The 17,041-nt window shown below is 36.9% G+C and overlaps 1 protein-coding gene across 1 annotated transcript; it reads left to right on the top strand.

Moving 5' to 3' along the window:
• Positions 1 to 12,964: 12,964 nt before the first annotated feature.
• On the top strand, positions 12,965 to 13,960 carry LOC100672476 (olfactory receptor 52A5-like). Its single transcript, XM_003421478.3, has one exon. The coding sequence runs from the start codon at positions 13,010 to 13,012 to the stop codon at positions 13,958 to 13,960; it is 951 nt and encodes a 316-aa protein (XP_003421526.2). The 5' UTR covers positions 12,965 to 13,009.
• Positions 13,961 to 17,041: the final 3,081 nt, after the last annotated feature.

The raw sequence follows: 17,041 nt of genomic DNA, 5'->3' as shown, positions 1-17,041 counted from the left end.
TCTGGTTCACTGCTGCAATTGTATTGGTTTTGGATAGTCCTTGAGAGTTCATTTCCTAGGTTGGTATCTGGCTTGTACAATCTTGAGTCCTAGATTCAGGCTGCTGTCTGATGTTGTTTGTTCTCAGACTGAAGGCTCCCTTTAATAATTCTTGTAAGTTTGGTTTGGTTTTTACATATTCTCTTAATTTCTGTTTATCTGGAAATTTCCTAATTTCACCATCATATTTGAACAATAGTTTTGCAGGATATATTATTCTAGGTTGGCAATTTTTTTTTTCTTTCAAAGTTTTATATGTCATCCCATTGCCTTCTTGCCTGCATGATTTCTGCCAAATAATCAGAGCTTGGTCTTATTGTTTATCCTCTGTATATGACTTTTTGTTTTTCTCGAGCTGCTCACAGGATTTTTTCTTTGTCTTTGGTTTGTGTGATTATGATATGCCTTGGTGTTTTTCTTTTGGGGTCTATCCTATATCCTATATGGGGTTCGCTGAGGTTCTTGGATGGTCAGCTTTTCATCACTCATGATATTAGGGAAGTTTTCTGTCAGCAATTCTTCAATGATCCTCTCTGTGTTTTCCGTTTTTTTTTCCCTGTTCTGGAACTCCAATCACTAGCAGATTTTTGCTTTTGATTGTATCCCACATAATTCTCAGCGTTTTTTCTTTTTTCTGATTTTTCCTCAGAGTTGTGTCCAAGTGTTTGTCTTCAGTTTTGCTGATTCCGTCTTTCATAGTTTCAAACCTGTTCCTCAGTCCTTCTGTGACACTGTCCATTTCTGATATCTTGTTTATCTTTTAGATTGCTAACTGTTTTTGTATGATTTCTAGATGTGAATTTATTTTGGCATTTTTTTTTCTGTATTACTTTCCTGAATTGTTCCATTTTTTTGTCTGTATTTTCCATGAATTTGTCAATTGTTTTCTCACTTTTGTCGCTTTTTGCTTCAACTGTTGGATTGCTCTGAATGTTAGAGATTTCAGTTCCCTGTCAGGTAGTCCTAGCACCTTTTTCTACTGGAAAGTCATGTGGTATTTTATTTTGGATACCTACTGGAACCATCCTGTCCTTTTTTTTTTTTTAATGTTTTGATATTGTCCACTGTCTTTGGGACATTCAATAGTTATTTTCTTCATTTCTTGATTGTAGATTTGTTTGTTTTGTCCTGCTTTTTTATTTTATTTCATTATGGCTGAGCAGGCGGGCTGTCTGTTCTTTTTTGTTTGCTCTTCTGTAGTCACGATACCTTTTACCTCCTTGTCCAATGGGCGGGGTCAGTCATTCATCTATGGTGCAGTAGGGCAGGTCCAGCAGGCGTTCTGTCTCCTGCTGGGAACTTCATGAAGCTATTTTCCTGTACCCTCTGTCTGCCAATCTCCAACGTGAGTTGGGTGAATCCAAGTGGCACCTACCCTGCACTTCCCCGCAGGCCGAGCCACCACATCCAGCCAGGAAGCTTGGAGGTAGAGCAGTGGGGAGAAAATGGGGGCGGGGGGCAGGTAGGAAAGTCTGTATCGCTGGTTACCATGTGCTCTGCTTCCTGTTAGGAGTTCAGCGAAGCTGCTTTCCTGTGCTCCCTGTCTGCCGATCCCCGGCAGGATACCAAAATAGCTGATCCATGCTGTGTTAGCTGATGGGGCCCTCCACACTTATCTCCCTTCTCTCTGTCAGTTTCTTATTCCATTCAGTGCTTGGCTGAGTTTGTTAACTCTTCACTTGGCACTTCAGTTTCCAGGAATGAAGTTTGCCTTTGTTTCACTTATTTTTTCGGGACTTTGCTGTGGAGGGGCAGCTTGGTGCTTCTGTCTATAGTGCCATGTTGGCCAGAAGTCCAGTTATTTTTTTTTTTTTTTAATTTTGTGTAGATGGAATCACATTGTATAGTTATTATCTATCCCTCCCACCCACACACACACGTTATATCTCTCACATTCATCCTGGTTGTTTTATTTCCAGTAGATTGCTCTTTCACCATGCTTTATTGTGTCTTATTGTATGAATATATTGTGATTTATTGATTCTTCCTACTATTGAAGTATATACACAGAAATTGTTTATTCTTTATTTTTTTAGCTATTATACATAGTGTTGCAGTGACTGTGCTTTTACAAATCTTTTTGTTCCCAGAGTGGCCAAAGTAGTTTTACCAATTCATTCTTCTTTAAACCTTTTATGAAAATGTCCTAGTAAACACTTGGGCATATTATACCTTGGATTAATTTGTATGATAGAATAATTAATTGAGAATACTGGATTCAAGATAACGAGAGGGGAGTCAGTGCAAACAGTCAATTCAGACAGCATTTTCCTGGTGATTTGCTATCAAAAGAAGCAGAGAAAGGAGGCTTATGGGTGGAGTGTTCCGAGCAGACATTTTCCTGTTTGTAGGGAGTAATCCAGTAAGAGGACATATGGAAAATGCAATGTAGGAAAGAAGCAACTTTAGTTACATAAATCCTTAGGTTGGTGTATGTGAGGAAATGGAATTCAGAACATCTGTGGACTGATTACCTTAGGTATGGGCAAGGCCATTTCTTTCTAGTCACTTTTTGAGTGAAGACTTAGGGGAAGGTCTTTAGATTTCAAGGATTTCTGCTTGATGCAGCTTGGAAGTCTCGACACTAGAACTGGAGGCTCAGACCCTCACCAATGTTTCTCCTGATACAAACATGGCCTAAAGCTAACAGCTATAGACCTGGGAAAACCATCGAGAAGGGTCAGAGGAGTATTTCAGTAATAACGAATGCACACAGATAACCAGTTATTGAAAAAGGCCTCTTCAAAAGGCTGACACTTAAGTACTTGAGAACTTTACATTAATCCAGGAATAAAGGAGCACTAAAGGCCTGAGTCAGAATCGACTTGACAGCAACAGGTTTGGTTTGGTTTGGTTTAAAGGCCTGATAGAAAATTCCTCCTGAAGAGTAAGGATGACAATTTAGATTTGGCTCTGGGTTTTGTTAAAAAAAAAAAAAAAATTTTTTTTTTTTTTTGTTAGGAAAGAATGTTTATTTCCCACTCCTAATGATTCCTGCCCCACATGTCTGTCAGTTCCTCGTACTGTGGTGGCTTGCATGTTGTTGTGCTGCTAGAAGCTATGGCACCAGTATTTTAAATACCAGCAGGGCCACCAATGGTGGACAGGCTTAAGCTGAGCATAACACTAAGACAGACTAGGAAATAGGGCTTGGTGGCCTACCTCTGAAAAAAGTTAGTCAGTGAAAACCTTATAATTAGGAGTGGAACATTGTCTAATATACTGTTGGAAGATGAGCCCCTCAGTTGGAAGGCACTCAAAATACCACTGGGGATGATGAAGTAGAAGTAGACGATGATGACAAGGCAGAACACAAGCTTTTGTGACCTTTATTTGCTGATGTGACACAACTCAAAATGAGAATAAACAGCTGCAGACATTCATTAATAATAGGAATGTGGAAGGTAGGAAGCATAAATCTAGGAAAATTGAAAAATGTCAAAAATGATTTGGAACCCATAAAGATTGATATCCTAGGCACTAATGAGCTGGACAGGTACTGGCCATTTTGAATCAGACAATCACATTGACTACCATGCCAAGGATGACAAATTGAAGTAGAATCATGTCACATTCACTGTGAAAAAGAACGTTTCAAGATCTATCCTGAAGTTTAACACTGTCAATCATAGGATAATATTCATATGCCCACAAGGATGACAAGTTAGTACAATTATTATTCAAATGTATGCATCAACCAATAAGGCCAAAGATGAAGAAATTGAAGATTTGTAAAAACTTCTGCAGTTTGAAGTTGATCAAACATGCTATCAAGATGCATTGATAATTACTGGTGATTGATATGCTAAAGCTGGAAACAAAGAAAAGGGAAGAGTGGCTGGAAAATATGATCTTGGTGAGAGAAATAATTGAGGAGATCAAATGATAGAATTTTGCAAGACCGACCTCTACTTCATTGCAAATACCTTTTTTCAATAACATAAATGGTGACTATACATGTGGACTTCACCAGATGAAATAAACAAAAATCAAATTGACTACATCTTTGGAAAGACGCAATGGAAAAGCTCAATATCAACATTCAGAACAAGCACAAGGGCCTACTGCAAAACAGACCATCAATTGCTCCTTTGCAAGTGCATCTTGAAGCTAAGAAAATTATAACAAGTCGCTAAGAGCCAAAGTACAACTTTGAGTATATCCCACCTGAATTAAGAGACCATTTCAAGAGTAGATTTGACATATTGAACACTAATAACCAAAGACAAGACTAGTTGTAGAATGATATCAAGGACATCATGCATGAAGAAGTCAAGAGATCATTGAAAAGACAGGAAGGGAAGAAAAGACAAAAATGGGTATCAGAAGAGACTCTGAAGCTTGCTCCTGAAAGTAGAATAGCTAAAGCAAAAGGGAGAAATGATGAAGTAAGAGAGTTGAACAGAAGATTTCAGAGAGTGCTTTGAGAAGATAAAGTATTATAATGAAATGTGGGAAGGACTGGAGATGGAAAACCAAAAGGGAAGAATATGCTCGACATTTCTCAAGATGAAAGAACTGAAGAAAAAATTCTAGCCTCAAGTTGCAATATTGAAGAATTCTACTTGGAAAATATTAAGCTATACAGGAAACATCAAAAGAAGATGGAAGGGATACACAGAGTCCCTGTACCAAAAAGAAATGGCCGACATTCAACCATTTCAGAAGGCAGGATATGATCGAGAACAATGGGTACTGAAGGAAAAAGTCCAAGATGCACTGAGCATTAGTGAAGAACAAGGCTCCAGAAATTGACAGAATATGAATTGAGATGTTTCAGCAAATGAATGCAGCACTGGAAGGGCTCACTTGTCTATGTCAAGAAATTGGAAGACAGCTCCCTGGCCACCTGACTAGAAAATGCCCATATTTATGCCTGTCATGGATTGAATTATGTCCCCCAAAAATATTTGTATCAATTTGGTTAGGCCATGATTCCCAGTATTATGTGATTGTCTACCATTTTGTCACCTGATATGATTTTCTAATGTGTTTTAAATTCTATCTCTATGATGTTAATGACTTGGGATAAATGGCAGTTATGGTAATGAGGCAGGACTCAATCTACAAGATTGGATTGTGCCTTGAGCAAATTTCTTTTGGGTATATAAAAGCGAGAAGACAGCTGAGAGAGAGGAGAACTTCACACCACCAAAAAAGCAGAGCAGAGAGCAGAGTGTGTGACTAGGAGAAGCTCCTAGTCAAGGGAAAGATTGATGTCAAGGACTTCCTCCATAGCCAACAGAGAAAGCCTTCTCCTGGAACTGACCCTGATTCTGGACTTCCAGCCTACTAGACAGTGAAAGAATAAACTTCTGTTTGTTAATGCCATCCACTTGTGCTATTTCTATTATAGTGGCGCTACATAACTAAGACGGTGCACATTCCAAAAAAAGGTGATGCAAAAGAAAGTTGAAATTATCAAAGGATATCATTATCACATACAAGTAAAATTTTACTGAAGATCATTCAAAAGTAGTTGCAGTAGTACATCAACAGGGAGCTACCAAAAATCAAGCCAGAGTCAGAAGAGGATGTGGAATGACAGATATCTTCACTGATGTCAGATAGCTCTTGGCTGAAAGCAGAGGATGCCAGAAAGATGTTTATCTGTGTTTTATTGACCATGCAAAGGCATTCAACTGTGTGGATCATAAGAAATTATAGAAAGTATTGCAAAGAATAGGAATTCCAGAACACTTAATTGTGCTCATGAAGAACCTGTACATAGACGGACAGGCAGTCTTTTAAACACAGCAAGGGGATGGTTTAAAATCAAAAGAAACGTGTGCATCAGGGTTGTATTCTTTCACCATACTTATTCAATCTGTATGTTGAGCAAATAATTCAAGAAGCTAGACTACATGATGAAGAATGTGGCATCAGGATTGGTGGAAGACTCATTTACAACTTGCAATTTGTAGATGACACTCTCCAAATACTGTGGCTCATATAACTGGATTTAGATTCTGTGTGAAGACAGGGGAATGGAGTGGGAGAAAACAAGGAAGCCTTAGAATAAATAATGGATGCAAGGACAAACTCTAAGATTGGAATTCTTCCTTTAAGTGTATAAAAACCAATCTATTGTATCTGAAGGAGACAAGGTAGTAAAATTTAAAAAAGATGTCTTTTTTGATCAACTGGAAAGTAGTTTATATCTAGGCTCCTCCTCTCATTATATGACTTTGGATAAATGCCTTATATTTTGTTTAAATATTTTTCTCATCTATGGAATCAGTAATATTTAAAGTCGTGAAAACAATGCTATATAACCTGTGAAAAGAGCCTGGCATATAGCACTTATAAATGGTAGCTAATACGCAAGTGGAATTCAAATTTCTCCAGTATCTGGGAATTTCTCACCTTTGGGCTACATTCCTTACTACATTCTGACTTTGCATTTCTTCAGTAGTCACATTTTGGAGAGTGGTTCTCAGCTTATGTAAATTGCTACTGGTGATTGGGAAAAAATAACAACCACAATACTTGTAAACTGTGTGAATTAAATATGTCTATATATATATCTATATCTATAGAATTGGTTTCCTTCAGCCAGTCCTGCCTTCTACAATGAAGATAAAAACCTTTGCCTTAAGACTTCCATATCACTTCCCGACTGTGGTTCTTCTGCAGGTTGTTCAGGTTCTGTATGTGTGTGTGTTTGTGTGTGTGTGAGAGTGAGTGTGTGTGTGTGAGTGAGTGTGTGTGTGTGAGTGAGTGTGTGTGTGATACATCCGCAGGTGACTCACATAGTTGTAAAAAGTTAAGGCAGGACAGACCAAGGGTTTCAAGATCAAGAAGCCCAATACCATCACTTAACAGATAAGAAAAATAAGGCACAAAGAGGTCATGAATAATGGCAATCAGTGATGGGATGTATACTTACCGAAGCTTTTACTACAAATGACTCTGAATGTACAGACTAGATCAATGCCCACCACCAACCAGGAACCCAGGAAGATAAGCATAAATTGATTATTTGTTCAGCAGAAGTGTAATAAGAGAGACATGAGGATGATAGCCGCAGAGTTCCTGACTTCAGGGTGTGATGGATTTTGTAATAGAAATAATAATACATCTAAGGAAGAAATCTTTCTTCCTTCAGAAACTAGAAATAACCATTCCCAGGTCAACAACCCTTTCCCAATGCAAAATAGCAAAGGCTATTTTGGCCACCCTTTGATGTTTCAGGATATTATAAGTAAAAACATTTTAAATACGTGAGTTGAGGACAACGCAGGCATCATTAATCAGTACAACTCAGGTTTTGCTTAGAATGGAATTTTTACTGTTCTAACCACAATAAAAATAATTCTTCGAGTCAGCTTATATGGAAGACTGGGTAGTTGATTTTTTTAATATGGACAGTTGCCTAGCACAAAAACTGACCATCCCAAGACATGGTTGTTAGAAGTAAGGAAAAGTTATATGTGAAAAAAAATCATGGCGCCCACATAGGTAGAGTGGGAGTGTTTAGATCAGCTCTTGCTCAGAAAGACACTCCATTTCCACTTTTAGTTTTATGAAGTTAAATTATGTTCTGAGTATACTAGAAATTATGCCCTGGAATTGTAGCTGACCTCAGCACTCAGAATTCAATTTTTAAAATCATTCAAAGCAAGGATAATTACTCTATGATTTATGATTATTTCATCTCTTAACTTTTTTTTTAGTAACTGAAATGTTTAAGAAAGCCCAAATCTGAATCATATTCCTGAAGCTTTATGAGAACAACAAGAGTCACTGAAATTCATAAAGGGAAAGCTAATTAGCATTGGATTGCCTCCATATACACCTCCTTATGCAAAAAAAAAAAAAGGGGGGGGTGGAGTGAGTGGTCAAATTTGGTGGCCTGTAGGGAAGATGATTTTCTTACCTGTCCATTCCTTAGGTGAATTGCATCATAGTCATAGTCGTGCTCAAGTGTTGACACTGTATTTGTTCAATATTGGTCTCATGGGAACAAATTTCTTTATCTATGTGGATTTCTACATCAGCATGAGTTGTTCCGTGCACACAAGAAGGTTGGAGAATTAAGCTTGTGAATATTTTTCTCATAGGTGTTTGTAAGATCTAGAGAGAAAAATATTTGCAAAGGATTCAGAAGGAGTGTTGGTAATTGAACCTGTAATCTGGCATAAGAAGTCAGCACTGAGTAGGAATACTGAAAATGAAATTATTATTTCTTTTAGGATTTGAGCTAGGACATGAGTAGTATAAGTAAGTAGTACTGATTTCCTCTTGTTTTAGTGAGTATTTTCCTTTTTTCTCTTTTCCACAGAAAAATTCTTCAGGTCTTAAGCTAAGACGGTATGTATCTTAACTTGCATCAAGATAGGAACTAAAGCTTTAAGTAGAACAGATAAAAATTTGTTCATCAAGATACAAAGATTGCTAGCATTTTTAGTAAATTGTTTCTGTATTTTTCTAATCCCCAACATTTCATTTCTCTCTGTACTCTGGCTCTGCCACAGCTAGTAAATCCATTGCCATTGAATGTACTCTGACTCATAGAAACAGTATAGGACAGAATAGAATTGCCCCATAGGGTTTCCAAGCAGCGGCTGGTGGATTTGAACTGCCAACTTTTGGTTAGCAACTGAGCTCTTCGCCACTGCACCACCAGGGCTCACCATAGCTAGTAAAAAGGATGCACAAAAAAGAAGTAATCAGCAAGCACGAAAAATTGGAAGTGGGGTGACAAGTTTCCCTAGAAATCATGTTTTTGTTTTTTCTTCCTCACACAGGAAAGAGAAAAGAGTCTATACATATTACTGATTATTGAAAAGGACCCGTCTGGACATATTTTTCAAATAATAATTTTATGTGTGTGTATGTGTGTGTGTCCATTTGTGATAGAATGGTAATGAAGTAGTCAGGATAAGGTAGGTAGTGGTGAGTGGGAGGGGGAATAAGAGCCAAGGAACAGAATGATTATATCAGCCCTGAAAGTTAACATTTTTCCAGTCTGTGGAGATTTGGGGTACCTGAGAGCCAAACTAATGGGAAGGTTGGCTTTACATGTTTACGGAGTTAACTTAATCCTGCATTACCCAGTAAATATACACCAAAAAAAAAAAAAAAATGCTAGACCATCTGAGGAGTGGGATTTCAATTAACCAGAGCATATCTTTTTAATGTATAATTTATTTTTTTGTTGTTGTTTTTTCTTAGAATAACAGCAGGATATACCAATTCAACAATTTCTGCATGTATAATACAGTGACATTGATTACATTTTTTGAGGTGTGCAGCCATTCTCATGCTTCTTTTCCTAGTTGTTGCTCCCTCGCTAACATAAGGTCACTGACCATTAAGTTTCCTTTCTAATCTTTGAGTTGCTATTGTCAATTTGATCCCATACAGCTATATCTTAAAAGAGCACAATGTTCAATGCAGACATTCTTTACTAGCTAAGCTAATGTTTGGTTTTAAGAAGACTTCTGGGGGCATTTTTGGTTTAAGGGTTAAGGTTTAAAGGGCAATAGTCTGAGGGATTCTTAGAAATAATCTTGGGTGTCCAACTTTTGCATATACGTCCATTATAGAATTGTGTTTACACTGAAATTTGTCAAAGGAGAGGACAATTTGTGGTGAAAACAGTTGCCATCAATTCAATCAGATTCAAGGTGACCCCTGTGTCTGTCAGTGTAGAACTATACTCAGCAGACTTTTCATATATGTATTTTCATATATATATATACATACAAGTTTTTGGTGAAAGTTTACACAGGAAATTAGGTTCTCATTTAACAATTTCTATAAATATTGTTCAGTGGCATTAATTACATTCTTTGCAATATGTCAGCATTCTTGTTATTTTTATTTTGGTTGTTCTGTTTCCATTAATCTACCTTCCCTGTCCTCCCTTGCCTTGTCATCTTTGGTATAGGGTAAATGTTTATCATTTGATTTCGTCTAGAAAATTATTTTGAGAAGCACAGTACTCATAGGTGATACTATTTATTTTATGGGTCAATCTTTCATTCGGCTTAGAGTGGTTTGAGCTCCATGTTTAAAGAAAATTTCAGGGCAATAGTCTCAGAGGTTCACCTAGTCTCCACTGATCCAGTAAATCTGGACTTTTTTTTAAAGGAATTTGAGTTTTGTTCTTTATTTTTCTTCCATTCTGTCCAGGACCATCTATTGAATCTCTGGTAGAAATAATCAGTGGTGGAATCCTGGCACTATCTAGTTCTTCTAGCCTCAAGGTAGGTGATGTCATTGTTCACGTAGACTATTGCTTCTGTAGACTAGTTTTGTCTTTGAGTCTTTGGTTTCCTTCTTTCTCTTTGGTTCCAGTGGAGAAGAGACCAATAGTTGTATCCTAGATGACTGCGCACAAGCTTTTAAGACCATAGACACTACTCACCAAACTAGAATGTAAAACATTGACTATAGGGAGTATACCATGCCAATGGACTGAGTTGTCCCACGAGACTACTGTCCTAAGTCCTCAAACCCAGTAGACCAATCCCCTGTGGTGCTCGGTTTTATCTAGTAGCTATCCATAAACACCAAAGTTTTCAGTGGCTGATCTTTCAGAAGCAGATTGTCAGGCGTTTCTTCTGAAGTGCCTCTGGATGAACTCCAACTGCAAACTTATTGTTACCAGCCAAACGTGTTAACCATTTGAATGATTCAGGGTTCTCATATATGTACATGTAAATTTGTTTTGAGGTTCTCTTATATGTACATCTGGCCCTAAGTTTGTTGGCGTAGAATTAAATTTTGTTAAAGAAATGGTTATCACAAATATGAAATTTACTTGTAATAACTTTATTATAAGTATCAATTTATATATCATGAGTATGAAAAAAGTAATATTTTGTATTTATATCATAGAACAACAGCATTATTAGGTTAAAGATGAAGATTCAGATGCATGGTGTACTCAAATCTTAGGGCCAAAAGTTCTGGTGTGAAAATGAAACAGAAAAATAAAGAACTCAAAAAAGTACAGCTTCTTTTTCTGCTGCAAGTTCTGCAGTTTTAATGTTTATTTACCCAGCTCCTGGCACAGTGCCTCACATACAGAAGATGCTCAACAAAAGGAAGTTGAACCTAACTGAATTCTGTATTAATGGTGTATCAGGTTTCAATACGTGAGAGAAAAAATAGCTTTCAGATGATTATATAATACTGTTTAAAAAAAAATAGGAATTTCAAGCAGCTGTATAAATTACGACAAATATGAACACATCCAGGGCAGAATGAAGGACAGTGAACAGGAAACTGAGCCATGTATTAGTATCCAGTAGTGGCTTATATCGGAAAAGAAAGACAAAATGAGATGTACAGGGGTCCCTGGGTTATGAACATCTGACTTATGAACAACTCATACTTGCCTTTTAATGTTATGCCAATTTGCCCATACTTCGACATGACTGAACCAACCTCTACTCGCAATAAATCCATCACAATCACCTTTATTTGCTGCATGTGCAGCTTTTAAGTCACTGAAAGGTCTTCAAGCCTATTCTTGCACTAACCCGAGTGCAAACCCATTGCCATCTAGTTGATTCTGACACATAGTGACCCTATCAGGACAGAATAGAACTAACTCCCTCATGTGGTTTCCAGGGAGCGGCTCTCAACCATTGAGCCACCAGGGCTCCTTTCTTGCATTAAACTAAGGCTAAATAAGACCATACGCACCTTTTCTGACTTAATTACAAATTTGACTTAAAGACACATGTAGAAATGGATCTTGTTTGTAACCCAGGGACTGCTTGTAGCTGTGTTAGGGTTGTGCAAAAATACCACACTTTGTTAAAAAAGCAATTCAAAATAATTTGAGTTTACTCCAGTTTTATTTAACACATTTACATATCACTTCAACTAGGAAAACTTTATTCTTTATTCTCTATATATAAAAACAAAATATATCTTATCAAGATTATAACCTAATATGAATCCCACTGAATTAATATAATTATCCAATATTGGATAGTATACTTAAAGTATGTTTTTCTTTGGATATTTTCTGATTTATTTTTCTAAAATAATATTAATTAAGATCAATCTTTCCTGTATACATCTTTAAATAAAAATTTTATTAATTAGGCAGATTTTGATCATAGAAAAATTTCCTGGAGGAAATAAACTGCATAGTGACTTTTACTTTTTGGACATTGTCTTAGTCATCTAGTGCTGTTACAACAGAAATACCATACATAGATGACTTTAGCAAAGAGACATTTATTTTCTCAAAGTCTGGGAGGATAGAAGTTCAAATTCGAGGTGAGAGCTCCAAGGGAAGACTTTCTCTCTCTGTTGACCCTGGAGGAAGGTCCTTCTCAACAATCTTCCTGTGCAGTAGAAGCTTCTGTTTACAGGAATCTCTGATCCAAAGACTTGTTCTGATCCCAGCGTGCTTTCTTGGTGGTGTGAGGTCCCAATGTCTCTCTGCTGGTCTCTCTCTTTTATATCTTAAAAAAGATTGGCTTAAGACAAAACCTAATCTTCTAAATTGAGTTCTGCCTCATTAACATAACTGCCACTAATCCCATCTCATTAACATCAAAGAGGTAGGATTTACAACACATGGAAAAATCACCTCAGATGACAAAATGGTAGACAATCACACACTGTAGCGTACCATGGCCTAGCTAAGTTTACACTTATTTCTGGGGGACACAATTCAATACGTGACAGACATTGCTCTTTTAATTAAAATTTTCCCGGGTCACGATTTGCAGATCTAAATTTTCATAAGATTTGGTCCATTTATCAGGTTTTAGTAAAATCTAAATTAGCTTAGTTTACTGATTGACATCGCAAGTTACGTTTGTATTATTTTTGTCTAAATGATACAAACATAACCGTCTCATCAGTAAATGAATGTTTGACAAAATGCTTTTTGAAGTCAAGTTCAACCTCTGTTTCTGTAAATATAGGGAAGAGGGAAAAGAAGAGAGAATACTTGGAAAAATGGTCAACGTTAATCAGACAGCTCTAAGTCATCATGTTCAAACTCAATGGCACAATCTTCATGCCCCAGTTGCTGACACTGATTGGGATCCCTGGCTTGGAGTCTATTCAGTTCTGGATTGGAATTCCTTTCTGTGCCATGTACATCATTGCCATCTTTGGGAATTCCCTGCTTCTTGTCATCATCAAAACTGAACGCCGTCTCCAGGAGCCCATGTATCTCTTCTTGGCAATGCTTGGAGCAACAGACATTGCTCTCAGTACATGCATCCTACCCAAAATGCTAGGTATATTCTGGTTCCACTTACAAGAGATATATTTTGAAGCCTGTCTCTTGCAGATGTGGCTTATTCACACATTGCAGTGTATTGAGTCAGGTATTCTGCTGGCCATGGCCCTGGACCGCTATGTGGCAATCTGTGACCCCCTGAGACATGCAACCATTTTTACCCACCAACTTCTCACTCAGATCGGGGTTGCGGTGACACTTAGAGCTGCCCTCCTTGTAGCTCCATGTCTCATCCTCATCAAATGCCGCCTGAAATTCTACAGGACCACTGTGGTCTCCCACACATACTGTGAGCACATGGCCATTGTAAAATTGGCAATAGAAGATGTTCACGTCAACAAGATCTATGGTCTGTTTGTGGCTTTCAGCACACTAGGATTTGACATCATCTTTATCACACTCTCCTACATTCAAATATTTAAAACTGTCTTCAACCTGCCTCAAAAGGAAGCAAGGCTCAAAGCCTTTAATACCTGCATTGCCCACATTTGTGTCTTCCTAGAATTTTATTTCTTGGCTTTCTTCTCCTTCTTTACACACAGGTTTGGGTTCCACATCCCATCCTACATTCATATTCTTCTGTCCAACCTTTATCTTCTTGTCCCACCTTTGCTCAATCCTATAGTTTATGGGATAAAGACCAAACAGATTCGAGATCGAGTGTTCAAGATTTTGTACTCTAAGGACGCTTCTTGATTTCTCATTTATTCTATTTTAAAAAACAAAATGTCACTATGGAAACATCTTGTACTCAGTCAGAGCCTGTTATGTCAGGTTTCTTGTATGCTGAAATATAAAGTTGTAGCTTTGCATTCACATGCATAAAGGCCATCTTTCCTCATTTAACAATTTCTGTTTTTTATTGACACAGAATAATTGGAAACAGTGATATAATAACATTTAGTACATAGATGACATTAGAAGCAGGATTATGAAGATTTGTATTTATTAGTATTTGGTGAAGGAAGTTTCTTAAAAGTACAACTAAATATTAATATGTTAGCCTTTGTTTTAAAATACCTAGTGCATTGGTGTCCCTGAAAAAGAAATTCAGTTTAATGTATTGTAATTCTAATGTATATGATCAAAATTATTTTCACTATCATTTCTGATCACATTCATCGTCGTCATTGTTGTTATTAGTTGCTAACAAGTTGGCTCCAACTCATGGTGACCTCATGTAAAAGAAAATGAAACATTGCCTCTTCAAGGTTGAGCCATCTTCAAGATTGTTGGTATTCTGGAGCTGGTTTTGCACTTGCTGTGTATTTTGCGTGCCTTCCAACTTAGGGCTCACATCTTCCAGCACTATATTCTGCTGTGATTCGGAAGGTTTTTTGGAAGTAGACCTCCAGGCCTTTCTTCCTAGCCTGCCAAGGTCTGCTAAAACCTGTCCACCATGGGTTATTCTGCTAGTATTAGAACATTAATCCACCACAGTATTACAAACTGAGAGGTGGCGGATCATCATTATAATCACCATTAAAGCTCTAACCTGTTTTAGAAGTACAGCCAGCATGCTCCTTAGAAGCAAGCATGGCCAGACTTCTCATTTACTTTGGACAAGCTATCCTGGAAAAGGACATTATATTTAGCAAAATAGAGAGTGGGCAAAAAAGGGGAGACCCTCAGTGAGCTAGATTGACACAGTGGCTACAACAATAGGCTCAATCATACCTACTATTGTGAGAAAGACCCAGGCTAAGGCAACGTTATGGATAGGAGCCAACTCGATGACACCTAACAAGAACAACAAAGTCCTGAATTATTTATGATTATGGTTCAAACACTATGTAGATTGAGATTTTTAATTTATGCATTGAAATATATTTATAATCATTTTTTGCCTACAAAACATTTCACACAGCCTACTGCAGAGATACATATAATCTAGTTAGTGTCATTATCATATGATTAAACAACATAGGGAAATTTGAATTGATGACAAAGGATGAAGTAAATGTAGAATGATTGGCAGTTAACATACTTACTTTGTTTGTACTAAGATCTGATATGTAAGTAAAATAGATTTTTAAGAAAGAAAGTATTTTAATCCATAGTTTAAGGGAAAAATATTAGTCCTGCAAAAAGAAAACCCGCTGCCATTGAGTCGAAAGAGAGTAGAACTGCCCCACAGGGTTTCCAAGGACCACTTAGTAGATTCAAACTGCTGACCTTTTGGTTAGCAGCCATAGCTCTTAAGCACTATGCCACCAGGGTTTCCTAGTCCTGCGAGGGGGCTTTTTTTTTTTTTTCCCAATGCTCATTGATTTGCTGCTATCTTTCCACATCCCTTGAACTAATATCCAAAATAAATATCACAGATGGCTATAATTATAGGAAAAATGCAGTAGTATTTATTAGACCTTTGTCTTAAAATAAGTTTTACTATAAAATTTTCTACGGACTTCATGATAGATCTTGTAGCACATGTAAATAGATGGCTTAAATCTAAATGACTGTTAAAGATAATGACTAGGGCCTAATAATATTGCCAAATTAGTGGCAAATGATAGCACTCAGGACAGTTAGAGATGTGGGTTTGGAGCCATTTTCTCCTAAACACTACTTCCTGGAGTATATGTTCCACCGTGTTCTGTGATATGTGCTAGACAAGTGCACATTCTGCGTAGTTGACCAAAGGTAATGTTAGGTTCTGTAAAGGTAAAAAGTAGCACTGCCATGTCATTAATATGTTCAAGTTTTAGACTAGATTTTTCATAAGGAGTCATGTTCATATGTCCTATACAAGACTGTGTGGTTTTCATTTATAACATTGCAATGTTTTTTAATTCCAATGACCTCTATATTGTCAAAAGCCAGATTTTTTTTTTTTTTTCGGACGTTTCTGCTATATTTTTACTTTTTCTTTTTTTAAGCTTTCTTCTCATTTTGTTTTTAAGGTATTAGTCTCTCCTAGAAGTGTTTGTACTTGTCTTATTTTTTTTCCCCCACTTTCATTACTATTTTTTCTCTACGTGGAACTTCTTTTCTTGATTACTTACCTGGTAAAACTATCCTCGTATTTCAGATCTAGACTCAATTGTTTCTCAGCATCTCTTCCAGGATGCCTTGACTGAGGTTTCCTCTTGGGCTTAGAGTTATTCTTTGTAATTTATAATAGTTTGTACAGTTTTCAAACTATATTATGTCAAAATGTATGTATAATATTGGGGATTTATCCTGGACATTTTGTAATTTAATAGTTTATCACTTAGTGTCTTTTTTTTTTTTTTACATATGTATGGCACTTAATAAATACTCTGTGATTTGAACTGACTCTTACTGGTTTCAGTGACTTGGTGTGATATTCACTGAGATAAGAAACATTGAAGGATGGTTCTAGAAGGGGGGAAAGTACAAGAAACTCCACTTATGGAAATGTTTAATGAAAAGAATGAAGAGCCTACTACAGCTATTCAGTTGTCAATTACATATACCAAAAAATCTGTTGTCGTCAAGTCAATTCTGACTCATAGTGACCCTATAAGACAGAGTAGAACTGCCCTATAGGGTTTCCAAGGAGCCACTGGTGGATTCAACCTGCCAACCTTTTGGTTAAGCAATTTTTGAACCACTACACCACCATGTATCCAATTACATTAAAAAAAAAAAAAAGGACCTTGTCTAATTTATCTTCATATCTCCAATGCCTTTGTTGTGATTTATGCAAGAAAAGTCATAACTGGAAATAGGGATATATTTCAAGAACAAGTTTTGACTGACCTTATGTTAAAAAATAAATAGATAAATAATTGGCAAATGAATGCAATTTTT

The sequence above is a fragment of the Loxodonta africana genome, chromosome 7 (genome assembly GCF_030014295.1).
Source record: "Loxodonta africana isolate mLoxAfr1 chromosome 7, mLoxAfr1.hap2, whole genome shotgun sequence".
NCBI lineage: Eukaryota > Metazoa > Chordata > Mammalia > Proboscidea > Elephantidae > Loxodonta > Loxodonta africana.
The sequence above is the reverse complement of the archived record's forward strand: the minus strand, read 5'-3'. Positions and strand labels throughout refer to the sequence as shown.